At 40.8% G+C, this 19425-nt stretch overlaps 2 protein-coding genes across 9 annotated transcripts in view; one reads left to right on the top strand and one right to left on the bottom strand.

Annotated features, from left to right (window-relative positions):
* mcf2l2 (MCF.2 cell line derived transforming sequence-like 2) overlaps positions 1–19425 on the top strand; it is a 146438-nt gene that overhangs the window by 84660 nt on the left and 42353 nt on the right. For all 8 annotated transcript variants that reach the window (XM_055861143.1, XM_055861144.1, XM_055861146.1 and 5 more), the window contains one exon: positions 480–568. In XM_055861143.1, the coding sequence (XP_055717118.1) occupies positions 480–568 (89 nt within the window). The remainder of the gene's footprint in view (positions 1–479; positions 569–19425) is intronic.
* On the bottom strand, positions 7718–19046 carry LOC129810552 (lactosylceramide 1,3-N-acetyl-beta-D-glucosaminyltransferase A-like). The gene is made up of 2 exons (XM_055861157.1): positions 18805–19046; positions 7718–10273 (listed from the first exon to the last, which is right to left on the bottom strand). Exon 2 carries the CDS (start codon positions 9979–9981, stop codon positions 8863–8865), a length of 1119 nt encoding a protein of 372 aa, XP_055717132.1. The 5' UTR covers positions 9982–10273; positions 18805–19046; the 3' UTR covers positions 7718–8862.

Genomic DNA, 19425 nt, shown 5'->3' with positions numbered 1-19425 from the left:
TCTGGGAGAGAAAGTCATTGGGGTGTCCAGTTTTACTATCTTCTGTTTCCTGCCTTTCCCCAGCTGAAACATGTGGAGATAAGAAAACCTAGAGCCCTATTTGAAATCAATTATGCAATTTTTTCCCTGACAACATCATGTCTGTCTGATGAATATCAATAATGTGCCATACTAGTCATGCATGATAAGTATCTCATCTTATCTAATAACATTTACATTTTTGTCATTTAGCAGTAACTCTTATCCAGAGCGACTTACAGGAGCAATTAGGGTTAAGTGCCTTGCTCAAGGGCACATCGGCAGATGTTTCACCCAGTTGGCTCTAGAATTCAAACCAGCAACATTGCAGTTATGGCACAACGCTCTTGGACCAGGAGTGTGATATTTGAAAGGAAATAGGGGCCTCCAAGGTATATGTGCGTGACCCTTCCTCCACCTACAGTATCCATGACTGCATCACTCTGTGTTTCTGTCCCCAGATTGAGGTAATGCATGAGGCAAGCCAGGGAGGCTCCAGCCACATCCTGGTGACGAACGAGACAGAGGAGAGTCTTTCAACCAGGCGGAGGTAAATGGATATTTTCTCTTCTCTGCCCTTCTACAATATGTAAAGTAAAATATTCTGAGAAAGAGAACCGTCCTTTCTTCCTCTTTCTCTCTGCTCTCCGTCAAAGTTGATACAGAGCAACTGCTGTATGTACTCACAAAGTTGCTAATGATATAGTTTATGATGTCAACATCTACAATAGACTACCATTCCCTCAGTAACTGAGGAGAATCTGTCGTACACCCAACTGTAGCTGAGGTGCAGGAGATGAAGAGCCACTTATAGCCAACGTGTGTCAATGCAGTCAGACATGATGAGCAACACTTGGGTTAAAACACAGTGCCAGGAGGCACATCGGTTTGATGCATTTGCATGATACCAGCTGTATTTCTGTATTTTGAAAGTTATATATCTTGAAAATGTGATTGCTGACATGCAAAACATGTTGAGACTATATCAACAATGGACTAATGAAACTAATACCAAAATATAGTTTTGGGGTGGAATTTTTTAAGTAAAAAATGTACTGATGTGTAAATGTTTACATTATTATTTTTTAGATAGTTTGAAATGTTTTATCATGTATTTTTAACATGAAATATAAACACTTAACAAACAAGGATCAGGTGTCACAACCAGGACAAACATTAAAAAAAATATGAGAACTATACTGAACCAAAATATAAACGCAACATGCAACAATTTCTACGGTTTTACAGAGTTACAGTTCATATAAGGAAATCAGTCAATTGAAATAAATAAATTAGAACCTAATCTATGCATTAAGTACATTTTATGTATATTTCTCATAAATTAGAAATATACTAAAATGGTATTTGAAATAAAATTAATGTATTTTATTTACAAAAAAAGTATATTTATAATGTGTTTCAAGCATACTTTCTTTCCTCGATTAACCGAGGCATCTTCTCAGACAATTTTAACATGCTATTTACAAAGGAGTTGTGGCTGGAGCAGAAATTTTTAAGGGACGTTTTTGTGAACTGTGCACCATTGGCATTTCACACTTTAGTGGTTCACATTTCGGAAATAAATGAACATTTCAATAAAATGTGTAATCTGTAATTAAAAGTACAACATTATTCAGTTTGAAAATGAACATCAAAATATTTGAATAAACTAAATATTAGGAGCAATATCATAGTATAAATCAAAACTTCAGCTGCAGAAAAGGATGCTGGGAAATATGATTTTTTTTTGTGCACATTAGTTTTTGAAAGTATACTTTAAATACAGGACCAGTCAACGCCTACTCATTCAAGGGTTTTTCTTTGTTTTTACTATTTTCTATATTGTAGAATAATAGTGAAGACATCAAAACTATGAAATAACACATATGGAATCATGTAGTAACCAAAAAAGTGTTAAACAAATCAAAATATATTTTATATTTAAGATTCTTCAAAGTAGCCACCCTTCACCTTGATGACAGCTTTGCAAAGGTATTCATACCCCTTGGATTTATTCACATTTTGATTTAACAAAGTGGGACTAAAACAAATTTAATTGTAATTTTTGGTCAACAATCTACACAAAATACTTTGTCAAAGTGGAAGATTTCAATAAAAAAAATTGTATTCAGCTCCCTGAGTCAATACCTGCTAGAAACACCTTTGGCAGCGATTACAGAGGTGAGTCTTCTTGTGCAATATTAGCCCTATATTATTTTCATAATTCAAGCTCTGTCAAGATGTTGGTGCTCATGGCTACACAGCTATTTTAAAACAAGCAGATTTAAGTCAAAACTGTAACTTGGCCCCTCAGGAACATTCACTGTCTTCTTGGTAAGCAACTCCAGTGTAGATTTAGCCTTGTGTTGTTGGTTATTGTCCTGCTGAAAGGTGAATTCCTCTCGCAATGTATGTTGTAAAGCAGACTGAAGCAAGTTTTCCTTTAGGATTTTGCTTATGCTTAGCTCTATCCCATTACTTTTTAACTGGAAAAACTCCCCAGTATTTGCCGATGTCAAGCATACCCATACTGTGATGTAGCCACCAACCACCATGCTTGAAAATAAGGCGGCAGTTACTCAGTGATGTGATCTGTTGGATTTGCCCCAAACATAAGGTTTTGCTTAAGGCCATTTTTTTTGCAGTATTACTTTATACAGTCGTATGAAAAAGTTTGGGCACCCCTGACAATTTCCATGATTTCCATTTATAAATAATTGGGTGTTTGGATCAGCAATTTCATTTTTATCTATCAAATAAGTGATGGACACAGTAATATTTCAGTTGTGAAATGAGGTTTATTGGATTAACAGAAAATGTGCAATATGCATCAAAACATAATTAGACAGGTGCATAAATTTAGGCACCCCAATAGAAAAATCACATCAATATTTAGTAGAGCCTCCTTTGGCTAAAATAACAGCCTCTAGACGCTTCCCATAGCCTCTAATGAGTGTCTGGATTCTGGATGAAGGTATTTTGGACCATTCCTCCTTACAAAACATCTCCAGTTCAGTTAGGTTTGATGGTTGCCGAGCATGGACAGCCCGCTTCAAATCATCCCACAGATTCTCAATGATATTCAGGTCTGGGGACTGGGATGGCCATTCCAGAACATTGTACTTGTTCCTCTGCATAAATGCCCGGGTAGATTTTGAGCAGTGTTTTGGGTCGTTGTCTTGTTGAAATATCCAGCGCCGGCGTAACTTCAACTTTGTGACTGATTCTTCAACATTATTCCCAAGAATCTGCTGATATTGAGTGGAATCCATGCGACCCTCAACTTTAACAAGATTCCCAGTACCGGCACTGGCCACACAGCCCCACAGCATGATGGAACCCCCACCAAATTTGACAGTGGGTAGCAAGTGTTTTTCTTGGAACGCTGTGTTCTTTTGCCGCCATGCATAACGTCCCTTGTTATGACCAAATAACTCAATCTTTGTTTCATCAGTCCACAGCACCTTATTCCAAAATGAAGCTGGCTTGTCCAAATGTGCGTTTGCATACCTCAAGCGACTCTGTTTGTGGCGTGTGTGCAGAAAAGGCTTCTACCGCATCACTCTCCCATACAGCTTCTCCTTGTTCAAAGTGCGCTGAATTGTTGAACGATGCACAGTGACACCATCTGCAGCAAGATGATGTTGTAGGTCTTTGGAGGTGGTCTGTGGGCTGTTTTTGACCGTTCTCACCATCCTTCGCCTTTGCCTCTCCGATATTTTACTTGGCCTGCCACTTCTGGCCTTAACAAGAACTGTGCCTGTGGTCTTCCATTTCCTCACTATGTTCCTCACAGTGGACACTGACAGCTTAAATCTCTGCGATAGCTTATTGTAGCCTTCCTCTAAACCATAATGTTGAACAATCTTTGTTTTCAGGTCATTTGAGAGTTGTTTTGAGGCCCCCATGTTGCCACTCTTCAGAGGAGAGTCAAAGAGAACAACAACTTGCAATTGGCCACCTTAAATACCTTTTCTCATGATTGGATGCACTTGTCTATGAAGTTCAAGGCTTAATGAGCTCACCAAACCAATTGTGTGTTCCAATTAATCAGTGCTAAGTAGTTACAGGTATTCAAATCAACAGAATGACAAGGGTACCCACATTTTTGCATAGCCTATTTTTCACATCTGATTTAATTTCATACAACTTAATATTGCTACACTAAAAATCTTTGTCTGGACAATACCCCAGTACTCAGCTTTTATTAGAAAATGAATGGCATGCCACTGTGATCATTTTCTGTGACGACAGAGTAAATTATTATGCAGCCTCAGAGGGGTGCCCAAACTTTTTCATATGACTGTATGTGATTTGTTAAGCCAAAAACTAATTTAGGCTTGCCTAAACAAAAGGTCTGAATACTTATACAACGACTACATTTTAGTTATCTAATTTTTATTAATCTTAATTTTTGTTTTGGACTTTTTCTTCCACTTTGACATTACAGAGTATTTTGAGTTCATTGTTGACAAGAAATGACCATTCAATTAAAGCTCCTGCTTTTAAAAATCCACCTTTCCAGAAACAAGTCTCTCACCGTTGCCGCTTGCGCTAGACCACCTTCTGCCCCCAGCTGTGCCCTGGAGACCATATGTGAATTTATTGCCCCCCATCTTTCTTCAGAGCTCGTGCTGTTAGGTGACCTAAACTGGGACATGCTTAACACCCCGGCCATCCTACAATCTAAACTTGATGCCCTCAATCGCACACATATTATCAATGAACCTACCAGGTACAACCCCAAATCCGTAAACACGGGCACCCTCATATCATCCTAACCAACCTGACCTCCAAATACACCTCTGCTGTCTTCAACCAGGATCTCAGCGATCACTGCCTCATTGCCTGCGTCCGTAACGGGTCTGAGGTCAAACAACCACCCCTCATCACTGTCAAACGCTCCCGAAAACACTTCAGCGAGCAGGCCTTTCTAATCGACCTGGCCCGGGTATCCTGGAAGGACATTGTGTTAACAAACCTCCAGACTAGCTTCAATGCCATACAACTCTCCTTCCGTGGCCTCCAATTGCTCTTAAATGCAAGTAAAACCGATCGCTGCCCACACCTGCCCGCCCGCCCAGCATCACTACTCTGGATGGTTCTGACTTAGAATATGTCGACAACTGCAAATACCTAGGTATATGGTTAGACTGTAAACTCTCCTTCCAGACTCACAGTAGCATCTCCAATCCAAAATTAAATCTAGAATCGGCTTCCTATTTCGCAATAAAGCATCCTTCACTCATGCTGCCAACCATATCCTTGTAAAACTGACCATCCTACCGATCCTTGACTTTTGCGATGTCATTTACAAAATAGCCTCCAACACTCTACTCAGCAAATTTGATGCAATCTATCACAGTGCCATCCGTTTTGTCACCAAAGCCCCATGTACTACCCACCATTGCGACCTGTATGCTCTCGTTGGCTGGCCCTCGCTTCATATTCGTTGCCAAACCCACTGGCTCCAGGTCATCTATAAGTCTTTGCTAGGTAAAGCTCCGCCTTATCTCAGCTCACTGGTCACCATAGCAGCACCCACACGTAGCACACGCTCCAGCAGGTATATTTCACTGGTCACCCCCAAAGCCAATTCCTCGTTCGGCCGCCTTTCCTTCCAGTTCTCTGCTGCCACTGACTGGAACGAACTGCACAAATCACTGAAGCCGGAGACTCATATCTCCCTCACTAACTTTAAGCACCAGCTGTCAGAGCAGCTCATAGATTACGGCACATGTACAGTACATAGCCCATCTGTAATTAGCCCATCCAACTACCTCATCCCCATACTGTTATCTATTTTATTTATTTTGCTCCTTTGCACCCCAGTATCTCTACTTGTACACTCATCTTCTGCACATCTATCACTCCAGTGTTTAATAGCTATATTGTAATTATTTTTCCACTATGGCCTATTTATTGCCTTACCTCCGTTATCCTACCTCATTTGCACACACTGTATATAGACTTTTTCTATTGTATTATTGATTATTGACTGTATGTTTGTTTATTCCATGTGTAACTCTGTGTTGTTGTTTGTGCTGCACTGTTTTGCTTTATCTTGGCCAGGTCGCAGTTGTAAATGAGAACTTGTTCTCAACTAGCCTACCTGGTTAAAGGTGAAATAAAAAAATAAAATAAAAAATAAATATTAATCCCATTCCAGGGGGTATGAATACTTTTGCAAGTTACTGTATACCTATAGTGCACTTGATCACTCACAAGCAGAGTTACATAAAATAGATTCTTAAACTTAAATACAAGTCCAAGTGTATTTTGAATGAATATACTAAATTACAATTAAAATGTTTGAAATTTAAGTTTAATGATAGTGAACATAGTATACTTAAATATTGAAAAACAATTCATTTAAAGTACACTTTTAATAAGCATATTGAAAGTTGATGATAGTATATTTATAGTATACTAACAGACTGGAAAAACAATGAATTTAAACTACACTTTTAATAACATATTTATAATATATTAAGACTGAAAAAACAATGAATATAAAGTACACATTTAATAAAAATGTTGAAGTGTAATGATAGAATATTTATAGTACACTTAAGATATACTAGAAAAGTACATCACACATTTGAAGTACTGTCTATTACTTGTTGCAAGTATACTTGCAACATATTAAAATATACTTTTATTTTTAGCTTGGGTAGGTCCACCCACTTGGGAGCCAGGCCCATCCACTGGGGAGCCAGGCCCAGCCAATCAAAATGAGTTTTTCACCACAAAAGCGCCATATTACAGACAGAAATACTCTTCAGTTTCATCATCTGTCCGGGTGGGTGGTCTCAGACAATCCCACAGGTAAAGAAGCCGGATGTGTAGTTCCTGGGCTGGTGTGGATACACGCCAAATTCTCTAAAATAACGTTGGAGGTGGCATATGGTAGAGAAATTAACATTGAATTCTCTTAACAGTTGCACGCTCCCGCAAAACTTGAGACATCTGTGGCATTATGTTGTAAGACAAAACTGCATATTTTAGAGTGCGGTTTTATTGTCCCCAGCACAAGGTGCACCTGTGTAATGATCATGCTGTTTAATCAGCTTCTTGGTATGCCACACATGTCAGGTGGATGGATTATTTTGGGAAAGGAGAAATGCTCTCTAACAGGGATGTAAACAAATTTGTGCTCAAAATTTGAGAGAAATAAATTTTTTGTGCATATAGAAAAAGTTGGATCTTTTATTTCAGCTCATGAAACATGGGACCAACACTTTACATATTGTGTTTGTTCAGCATAGTAAGGGGGTAACGGATTAAAGAACTGTCATAAATTACAAGAACCACATAGCCAGGGATCGTGGAAATCAGATTGAAACATGACCCTCATGTCAAAATCATCATTAAGCCCTGCTGGATGTAAGGTACCCAGTGTATGAATCCAAAAAAGTTCCCTTTGGCACAGCTTTTCCCTCCTATGGGTGAAACTCAATTTCCTCAACCATTAGCTTGTTTTAAGGCACTTTGAGAGAGGTCACAGACAGAAAGTGACAATTGAAAGGAGAATTTAGGAGAGTATAGCACACACAGTATAGCTGTCTGAAGAGAGGATTTGTAGAGATGAAGAGAGACTTAAGGCAGAGCCTCCCAGCTGACAGTGAGCACCAGGTGACCACACACCTGCTTGTGGAATGTCTCCTGCTCTAATTTCAGCCTGCACAATGCCTCCTGATATGGAACACTCGTCATTTTATTCAGAATTTTGAAAACATTATTTGCCACGTCTAAGGGATTTGTTAGATTGTACGGATGCAAAAGGCAGTGTAATCTCTGACTCATCTGACACAGGAAGTGAAATGACATTTGCATTCCCCTCTTCTGATAAGCACAGGCATTAATGTAGGTCATGTGTATTTGAAACATACAACAGCTACTGTACATACTGTATGTCACCTGATATGCTAAAATGTCCCGTAACAGTTCTGGGTATTTTTGCATAAGAGGGCTTTTTTGTACACAATAGATTTGAAAAACACATGAATAGCAACATCCTGGTTGATTTCCCATCACTGGCAGCATCTCTTAAAGCATAAAGTAGTGCCGGATAAAACTGCACAAAGTCAATTTATTCCATATAAGGTTGAGAGATTGAGTTTTTCCATCCCACAGTGGATTTAGTCACATTCTGCATTTTTCCTTCAACCACAATGGAGAAGCACTGTTTATTTGCCCTAAGTCCCTGACGCATGGTACTGTGGGCTAGGGCCCCTAGAGATCTATACTGAATCCAAATCTAGCTTCACTCCTCCCTCTGGTGCCAGTGAATTCCTGTCTGCAGTGTCACTAAATACTGCATGTTGCCTTTTTGGGGGACCCAGACAAAGACTGGAGAGATGGGGGAGCAGAGTTCATATGGAATGATTTAGTGAGCAGGATGTGGTTTGAAGCAGATTGTTTGGGGAAATTCCCTTGTCTACTCCTGGTTTGCAGCCTGACATTTTAGGAGAAGTGAAACAGAGGAAGACATGGCGTTAGCTCTGTAGAGAGAAGAGGGATTATAAAATGTGTATGATACAGATAATGAGCAATGGTAAACTGAATAAAAACACTGTCTGCTAGCAAAATCTAATTTGAAGGATTTTTCACTTTTGACTTATTGACTGCAGCCAAGAACATGAACTCTGTAACGTCTGTTTACATCACACAATTAGTTAAACCACAAAGTACAACTTCAGTATCCATCAAGCCAAGGCAGGTATGGTGAATATATGGTCAAGAACATGCCTTTGGTCTTCATTTTGAAAATGATACCAGCTGCAGACACTGAAATATAAATGAAAAAGACTGCAGTGACATTCTGTGCAGCCTAACAGTACACTATGAAAAGGCTGCCTTGCATGGATAGGTATTTAAATAGTAAGGTTTACAGAGGAGCATGATTTTCACTGCTGTGCAGTACAGCTTTCCCACCTGGCCAGAGGAAATGTCATGAATCTGTGGGTCCATAGCTGCCTTCCACAGGTAGCGGACGTCTGCCACATGTCCGTGGGAGGTGATCATCTTATCATAGATGCAGGGGTGATAGGGGGCCTTCCCTTCCCCTGAAAAGTAAACATGTTCCTGGGGAGACACCCCCATGGCGTTGGCACAGATGCCCATGAACACATCGTCAATGTACAGCGAGGCATTGAGGAACAGAGTTGCCTGGTATATTTTGGCAGCCACGTCCCTTGAGACTACATACCCTGCCCCCGCGGTGTAGTCTGGGTAGGAGGGCCACTGGTACATCTCATAAGGCACGTAGTACTTGCTGTCCTTCTGGCGGATAGGGGGGGCTCCCCTGTGCACGTGGCCCACCCAGAGGTCCCGGGCCCCCTGCTGGATCAAGCCCTGCAGGTAGTGCACCAGGTTGGGCATGTGGACAAAGATGTCGTCGTCGGCTGACATGAGGAAGCGTGCTTTGCTGCAGTAGGTGTGTCTCCAGCGGAACTGCAGCAGCAGTTTGATGGTGAGGTTGTGAAAGGTGTCCACAAAGTCCTGCTGGACCAGGTCCCCATAGACCTGGTCCTCCCCCAGCAGCCCTCTCTGCACACTGCCCCTCTGCTGGGGGTTGGAGTAGACCCCCAGGGCAAACACCACCCTCACGGTGGCCCCCAGCTCCTTTTGGATGTAGTTCTCATTCCCCCAGGTGGCCCGGATGGCCTGCCTCCTCTCCAGGTTCTCTGGGGAAGATTTGACAAACAGCAGCAGCAGCACTTCATTGCTGTTACACTTGTCATGGTGGTTGATGAGGTACAGGAAGTTGCTCAGGCTTTCCAACTCCTGCTGGCTGATGCCAAAGCTCTTGTTGATGAAGTCATAGCTGTTGACCAAGTAGCGGTTCTCCACATGGTGGTCCAGCTGCTCCCAGCAAACCATCAACACAGACAGGACAAAGCCTGTCGTCACTAGCTGCACACAATGACATCTTCTGATCCTTCTGAAATTCATAAACATTCTGCGATCCTTCCTGCCCTCACCCCGTTTTTTTGTCAAGTCCAATAGGTAGTTGCCTTTGAGAGGCTTCTACTTTCACAATTATTCCAAATGATTTGGGAGTGCATGAGTTCCATCATATTGACCCAACTAGAGACATGGGCTCCTTTGAGAAATGTTGGTATTTCGTTGAATTTCATCTCCTCCGCTCTCTACTGTGACTGTATTGTTGAGACAAGTATGTCTCGAGTCATCACTGTTTTGCTACCCGTGTCCACACAGTCCGGTCAAAGAGCGACCCACATCATAAGATCTGAAAAGAGAAAGACAAAAATATGAACAATTGGCTAAACCTGTGTTTGGACTTCTGAAGTTATTCCAATGGTGCTAAAGTGCGAACTCTGCCGGGCTACTTAAATCAATTGCGCCCGCCTATTCTGTACCAACTGGAGCGAGACTAATTACCACAGCCACAAAGTCAAAATTGTCTATTTTCTACAAATTCATGAAAAATGTTTTTGCTTTTTGGTCTTAATTTAAGGTTAGGAGTGTGGTTAATGTTAGGTTTGAAATCACATTTTATTAAGATAAATTGTTAAAATAGGCAGGGTTTATGACTTTGTGGCAGTGGTAACTAGTGACGACAACACAACAACCGTGGGTCGAATTTGTCAACAAAGCTTGGACAGTCCAAATTCAATATTGATTGTAGGTCTATGAACACAAACTGGTATTGTGGCTTTTCAATCAGCCTACTCATCGGAATGGAATAACAACAAGGCTAAAGGCGAAATTATAAATGTTCTCATATTCCAATGATTCCAAATAAAAGAAGGAAAGCTGTAAAAAAAAACACGTATGCTCAGTGCTCGCTACACAAGAGAAGCGTCATGGCTCGCAATTGAATTCGCGACCAGTTAGTGTAGGTAAGGTAAGCCTACATGTTTACCAATTCATTTTGACCTCACCTTTTCAAACGGATTAGACTACTATGAATGCAGGGCGCGAGGACATTACTGAGGGAAATTATTTAATCGTTCCTCCTAGCCTTTATTTGTTTTCTGACTGTTGTTTAGCAGCCTACAAATGTTATAGTTGAAACCGATGATATGAAATGCCTTGAAGTAGTCCACTGGGCACACCAGGTCATTTAAACTTGGACATTTGGGCAACATTTGGTTGAGACGTTGATCAATGAGATTTCAACCTGTATTCACCCACTTGAAAAGACAGACAGAAGTTTGTTGATTTCCCAATGTGTTATCACTATGCCTTCAACCATCTAAAGGCATAACCAAATTCCAATGGAAAAACAATGCCAAATGTTTGGTTTAGTTGTCATATAAATATGTTATCACTGCGCTTTCAACCATTTAAAAATTCAACAAAGTTGAAATGGGAATACATTATTAGATATTTTTTATTCATACAACAATTTAATCATGTGTTCTCACTGTGCTTCATCTAATAGCACAACGAAATGACCTGGATTGTAGTTGAGATTACATTAAAAGTACATAGTGCTAGGGATTTTCTATGATTACATAAGAAGGCATTTATAGTTATTACATTAACCTCAATGTGGCCATGGATGTGTTACTCATTTTAAGGTTGAATAAATACTGTTACTTTAGTTTGTAAGATAGCCTTAACTTTAGGCTATTTACTGTATTACAAAATTAATATTGAATTGTGTTTGATTGTCAATGCAACCAAATATCAACTGTTTGAAGGAGATGTATCTTTTGTACCACTGACTTAGTCTGGCTTTAATTCTAGTTTGTCTACAAATTAATCATTAATAGTCTCATAAATTAATCATTATGAGTCTCCATCTCAACCAAAACTGTAAATAAAAGATTAGGAGTAAATCAAATTCAACATTTAATGTTTGATTTTAATTAATCCTATTCATTATCTTATATTTTTGGTTGGAGATGTCCAACATAACAATTCATAATTTGTAGACAAACTGGATTTAAAGTCACACTAAGTCAGTGGCACAGATGGAACTATCATAGCAGAAGATACATCTGGTAATATTTGGTTGCAATGACCACCAAACACAATTCAACAAATGTATAATTGATATGTTGGATTCACATCTTATATTAAGGTTTATCTATGTTGAAAAGTGGTTACCATGATGACACAATCCTGTGGTAGAAATGACACCCTCAAAACATCATTTTACATTGATGACTTATGTCTTGATGACTTGTAATCCAATGTATTTTCCAAGTAGATTTCACGTCACAATACGTTGACACATAACGTTGAACAACATTGATTCAACCAGATTGTGCCCAATGGGAGGTTTTTAGTGTCAGTCTATTTGCTGGAGTCAAGATACAAATAGGCCTATTACCTACAAGTGTTTTTCAGCATACAGGAAGCATACAGAGTCCGTAGTGACTAACTTCCACAGAAGAATTAGGCAGCAATGGAGGTCAGGGCAGGGCAAATTTGATTCATACAATTTTCACTAATTTGATTAGAATATTGAATTTCTGTTCTTTTTCAGTGCTTACATCCATCCCTGTGTGCTCTACAGTTGAAGTCGGAAGATTACATACACCTTAGCCAAATACATTTAAACTCAGTTTTTCACAATTCCTGACATTTAATCAGAGTAAAAGTTCCCTGTATTCGGTCAGTTAGGATCACCACTTTATTTTAAGAATGTGAAATGTCTGACTAATAATAGAGAGTATGATTTATTTCAGCTTTTATTTCTTTCATCACATTCCCAGTGGCTCAGAAGTTTACATACACTCAATTCGTATTTGGTAGCATTGCCTTTAAATTGTTTAACTTGGGTCAAACGTTTCAAACGAAGTGGGGTGAATTCTGGCCCATTCCTCCTGTCAGAGCTGGTGTAACTGAGTCAGGTTTGTAGGCCTCCTTGCTCGCACATGCTTTTTCAGTTCTACCCACACATTTTCTATAGGATTGAGGTCAGGGCTTTGTGATGGCCACTCCGATACCTTGACTTTGTTGTCCTTAAGCCATTTTGCCACAACTTTGGAAGTATGCTTGGGGTCATTGTCCATTTGGAAGACCCATTTGCGACGAAGCTCTTAACTTCCTGACTGATGTCTTGAGCTGTTGCTTCAATATATCCACATAATGTTCCTGCCTCATGATGCCATCTATTTTGTGAAGTGCACCAGTCCCTCCTGCAGCAAAGCACCCCCACAACATGATGCTGCCAACCCCACACTTCATGGTTGGGATGGTGTTTCTTTGGGTTACAAGCTTCCCCCTTTTTCCTCCAAACATAACGATGGTCATTATGGCCAAACAGTTCTATTTTTGTTTCATCAGACCAGAGGACATTTCTCCAAAAAGTACGATCTTTGTCCCCATGTGCAGTTGCAAACCGTAGTCTGCCTTTTTTGGGCGGTTTTGGAGCAGTGGCTTCTTCCTTGCTGTTGTTCTGGGATTGATTTACACTTTTCGCACCAAAGTACGTTCATCTCTAGGAGACAGAACGCGTCTCCTTCCTGACCAGTATGACGGCTGCATTGTTCCATGGTGTTTATACTTGCATACTATTTGTACAGATGAACGTGGTACCTTCAGGCATTTGGAAATTGCTCCCAAGGATGAACTGGACTTGTGGAGGTCTACAATTCTTTTCTGAGGTCTTGGCTGATTTCTTTTGATTTTCCCATGATGTCAAGCAAAGAGGCGCTGAGTTTGAAGGTAGGCCTTGAAATACATCCACAGGTACACCTCCAATTGACTCAAATTATGTCAATTAGCCTATCAGAAGCTTCTAAAGCCATGGCATAATTTTCTGGAATTTTTCAAGCTGTTTAAAGGCATAGTCAACTTAGTGTATGTAAACTTCTGACCCACTGGAATTGTGATAGTGAATTATAAGTGAAATAATCGGTCTGTAAACAATTGTTGGAAAGATTACTTGTGTCATGCACAAAGCAGATGTCAACCGACTTGCCAAAACTATAGTTTGTTAACAAGACATGTGTGGAGGGGTTGAAAAACTAGTTTTAATGACTCCAACCTAAGTCTATGTAAACTTTCGACTTCAACTGTATCTATCTATTCAATGATGATGGCCTATTCACCGTGTTCATCAGTCAGAGTCAATCCTCTGTGCTTGTTCAGTGTGAAGTATCTTAAAGGGATAGTTTGGGATTTTGGTGATGCTGCCCTTTATTTACTTCCCTAGAGTCAGATGAACTTGTGGATACCATTTTTATGTCTTGCGTCCAGTATGAAGGAAGCTAGTATTAGCGCAAAGACTGGAAGTCTTTGGGTACAGCTAATATGCTAGTTAGCGTTGGCTCACGAATCTACCTCTAACGTCCTTCATACAAGACACAGAGACATACTAATAGTATTCACAAGTTAATTTGATTCTAGGGAAGTAACTTTTGTGAATGAATGCAAAAGCTAACCCAGCGCAAAGTTCAATAATGGAGGGGCTTTAAACCAACAGAGGCCATGGAATTGCTGAAGTCTGCTGAAAACAGTCACCATAACAACAAGATATCATTACAGCAGCAGATTTAGGCAAACGGGTGGTGCACAACAATGAGCTGCCCTGACAGCATGCATCATCATTCTAGTGGAGACGGCATGCATCGTCATTCTCGTGGAGACGGCATGCATCGTCATTCTCGTGGAGACGGCATGCATCGTCATTCTCGTGGAGACGGCATGCATCGTCATTCTCGTGGAGACGGCATGCATCGTCATTCTCGTGGAGACGGCATGCATCGTCATTCTCGTGGAGACAGCATGCATCGTCATTCTCGTGTGCACATTTGTTTACATCCCTGTTAGTGGCGGCAGGTAGCCTAGTGGTTAGAGCGTTGGGCCAGTAACCGAAATGTTGCTAGATCGAATCCCCAAGATAATCCATCCACCTGACAGGTGTGGTATATCAAGAAGCTGATTAAACAGCATGATCATTACACGGGTGTACTTTGTGCTGGGGACAATAAAAGGCCACTCTAAAATGTACAGTTTTGTCACACAACACAATGCCACAGATGTCTCAAGTTTTGATGGAGCGTGAAATTGGGATGCTGACTGCAGGAATGTCCACCAGAGCTGTTCCAGATAATTTAATGTTATTTTCTCTACCATAAACCGCCTCCAACATGGTTTTAGAGAATTTGACAGTACATCCAACCGGCCTCACAACCGCAGACCACGTGTTACCACGCCAGCCCAGGAGCTCCACATCTGGCTTCTTCACCTGCGGGATGGTCTGAGACCAGCCACCCGGACAGCTGATCAAACCGAGGAGTATTTATACCCGTAATAAAGGCCTTTCTGTGGGTAAAAACTCATTCTGATTGCTAGGCCTCACTTCCCAGTGGGTGGGCCTTCCCAGACCCACCAATGGCTGCTCCCCTGCCCAGTCATGTGAAATTCATAGATTAGATTTACAGTGGCAAGAAAAAGCATGTGAATCCTTTGGAATTACCTGTATTTCTGCATAAATTGGTCATAAAAGTCACAACAATAGACAAACACAGTGTGCTTAAACAAATAACACACAAATTATTGTATTTTTCTTGTCTATATTGAATACATAATTTAAACATTCACTGTTGACTTGCGTAAAGCTGGAAAGGGTTACAAAGGTATCTCTAAAAGCCTTGATGTTCATCAGTCCACGGTAAGACGAATTGTCTATACATTTAGAAAGTTCAGCACTTTTGCTACTCTCCCTAGGAGTGGCCATCTTGCAACGATGACTGCAAGAGCCATAATGCCCAATGAGGTTAAGAAGAATCCTACAGTGTCAGCTGAAGACTTACAGAAATCTCTGGAACATGCTAACATCTCTATTGACGAGTATACGATACGTAAAACACTAAACAAGAATAGTGTTCATGAGAGGACACCACGGAAGAAGCAACTGCTGTCCAAAAAAACATTGCTGCACGTCTGAAGTTCGCAAAAGAGTACCTGGATGTTCCACAGCACTACTGCCAAAATATTCTGTGGATAGGGTTCACATACTTTTTCTTGCCAGTGTATTTAATTTGGCTGATTTCCTTATATGAATTGTAACTCAGTAAAATCGTTATGTTGCATTTATATTTTTGTTCAGTATAGATTTGCTCAACTCCTGCGTCCTCCGTCCTCTCTGGCCTCATTTTTGAAAATGGTCAAAAGTAATCGAGGAGAGGTGGCGAGGAGACGTAAAGTGGACGAAAAATTTATGAAATTACTCATTTTCCAATCGCGTGTCATCAGCCAAATTACATTTACAGGCTGGAATCCCAAAATAAATGTTTAAAGTGATCAAAACAAATATAACTAGTTGTGTATAACATTCAATAGATATAATGATAAGTAGCTTTTCATCTTCGAGAAAACAATAGCTCATTCCAAGGGGGGTGTGACAGATTTAAAGTCTTTCATGAAGGGAAACACTTGTGCTTCCTCGCCAAAAGGAGGCTATCGAGGAGTGGAGACCGTCTTCCGTTTGCCTACTAATGATTTGACACACTCCACTGTTTCCGGGTCACAGAGGAGAGAGAACGGATGACAGACAATGGACTTTTGCACAAACGAGGAAAATCCCTGTAACTACGTTTGTAGTACATACTGGTCGTAAACAATGCAACAGAGAGTGGCGGAATTTAAATGTTACATTTAACCCTGCAATTGTAACACTAGGCGCTTTTGAGCAGATCACTTTTGCCAAGAAGATGACCATCGTTGGTCACCACCTTTTTAAAGTGTTGAATTATTGGGATAGAAATTGTCCGACCTTGTCAAAAAAATTGTCAAAAAATATCATGTGATCAAAGGTCATTAAATTTTGACTGCAAGTTTCTGTAATTGCTCTTCACCAACTTCATTCTGCAGCCATCGCCTGCATTGTGGGAGGCTCTATTATCAACCACTCATTAGGGTGTTTTTGTTTGACCCACGCAAACGTGACCAAAGACATCACTGACACAGGAACCAACTTTGCCGCAATCCATGTATTCAGTGGATATGCGCACATAAATGTGATATTTGATGCTTTCTCTCACCAATTGATTGTACAATGTACACACGAATGTAGAGTTTGTGAGCGTGTGATATGGGGGTTGGAGACACGTTTAATTCAACATTATAAAGAACAACTTTTAGAAACAATGGAGCCTTGCTGTTAAAAACCACATCAGTGTACCACTTTTGGCTGTCGCAGATGCACTTCCCCCGACTTCACTCCTTGGCTTTCGTTTAACAGTCGCCTTACCACTCAAACAAGCCCACCTTCAATGGTAAAAATCAGGGGTAATTGAAAATGTTATGATTTTAAACTGATATATGGATTATGTAATGACAAATGACAAAAAAGCTATTTTGCTATATCGACATTTTATACTAATAAAATTGATAAAAGAAAGACATTTTGTTTGTTTTACTCAAAAAGGTAGGGGTCAAGGGCCTCCCAGGTGGCGCAGTGGTCTATGGCACTGCATCGCAGCGCTAGCTGGGTTCGCGCCCAGGCTCTGTCGCAGCCGGTCGCGACCGGGAGGTCCGTGGGGCGACGCACAATTGGCCTAGCGTCGTTCAGGTTAGGGAGGGTTTGGCCGGGGATGTCCCAGGGATGTCCTTGTCTCATCGAGCACCAGCGACTCCTGTGGCGGGCCGGGTGCAGTGCACGCTAACCAAGGTCGCCATGTGCACGGTGTTTCCTCCGACACATTGGTGCAGCTGCCTTCCGGGTTGGATGCGCGCTGTGTTAAGAAGCAGTGCGGCTTGGTTGTGTTTTGAAGGACGTATGGCTTTCGACCTTCGTCTCTCCCGAGCCCGTATGGGAGTTGTAGCGATGAGACAAGATAGTAACTACTAACAATTGGATACCACGAAATTGGGGAGAAAAAAATGATTGACATCCCTAAAGATTCTTATGAATAAAGTAGTCAAAAGTTTAGTATTTGGTCCTATATTCCTAGTGCGCAATGACTACATCAAGATTTTGACTTTACTAACTTCTAGGATGCATTTGCAGTTCATTTTGGTTGTGTTTCAGATTATTTTGTGCCTATTATTACGGATAATACTGAATGGGTCGCCAATCATGATGATTGAGAAAGTTACAGAGGGTCAAAAATCATACCCCCAAGACATGCTAACCTATTGGTAATGGTGAGAGGGGGTATGATTGGGGGTATGATCTTTGACCATCTGTAACTGTCTCACTCATCTTGATTGGCGACCCATTCAGGATTATCTGTAATCATGGTAGCATCCACATTAATTTAGAAGTGTTTAGAAACATATATTCTATTCTTATTTATAATAAAAGTTACTCAAATGACACAATACATTATTTACCATTCATTTCTATTGGGCACAAAGTAATCTGAAACACAACCAAAACTAACTGCAAATGCATCCAACAAATTTGTATTCACAATGTGATGTAAGCTTGATGTGCTGAAAAGACTCTACCCAAGAAAAATTGGAGTTACTAACCACTATAGATAAGAACACTTAAACAGAGCTCTTATTTGTATTAGCAGATGTTTTATCATATCTACCAATGATCTCTAAAATGACCTCATTTTCTATATCATTGTTGAGTATAATTGTGTTTTTTATTCTGTTAGATTTCCTGTGTCTATTGTTTAAAACCTACCAAGAGAGGTTAGGTTCCAATTCTATGAAAGGGGATTGCCCCCCCACCCCTCTCTCCCTCCTCATCCCAGCGATGATTCTACTGTTAATGGACATCTCCCCACAGGCTAACTGTAAAAACAGTGTGAACTCTTGCTTTGAGCACCCTAAGGTATTATAAACAGTCTTTCAGCTAGAGCATAAAACCCCCACACCTCCCTCTCCCTGATCACTTACCAGCCTGTGAGTTCCATCCATGTGTTTCTGGGAAAAGTACAGAAAAGTACTCTCCCCTGCCTCTCCTTTCCAGTAGATGAGCACTATCCCCCTCTTTCACGCTCTTTTTCTCTTTCCTGTCTGTGTGTAGGGAACAACAGCGTAACTGTGTAGTAACTCCAGGGTTCAGGGCTGTTACCTGAGCTGCTCTGTCTGTATATGTCTCTCCATCTGTGTGACAGTGAGAGAGCAGAGTGGGACTGGTGGGGGAGGAAACTGCTGGGCAAGAGGGGGAAAGCCCAGCCCCTTTACTCCCCTGCCTGCCTCGGCTTAGTCAGTCTATGATTTCTCAAGTTATTATCAAATCAGTGAGGCCAACCAGCAGGAGTGAAGCTGGATTCTATGCCAGAGCTTGGAATTTGAAGTGAAGCTGGATTCTATGCCAGAGCTTGGAATTTGAAGTGAAGCTGGATTCTATGCCAGAGCTTGGAATTTGAAGTGAAGCTGGATTCTATGCCAGAGCTTGGAATTTGAAGTGAAGCTGGATTCTATGCCAGAGCTTGGAATTTGAAGTGAAGCTGGATTCTATGCCAGAGCTTGGAATTTGAAGTGAAGCTGGATTCTATGCCAGAGCTTGGAATT

Source organism: Salvelinus fontinalis, chromosome 14 (assembly GCF_029448725.1).
Source record: "Salvelinus fontinalis isolate EN_2023a chromosome 14, ASM2944872v1, whole genome shotgun sequence".
Taxonomy (NCBI): Eukaryota; Metazoa; Chordata; class Actinopteri; order Salmoniformes; family Salmonidae; genus Salvelinus; species Salvelinus fontinalis.
The sequence above is the reverse complement of the archived record's forward strand: the minus strand, read 5'-3'. Positions and strand labels throughout refer to the sequence as shown.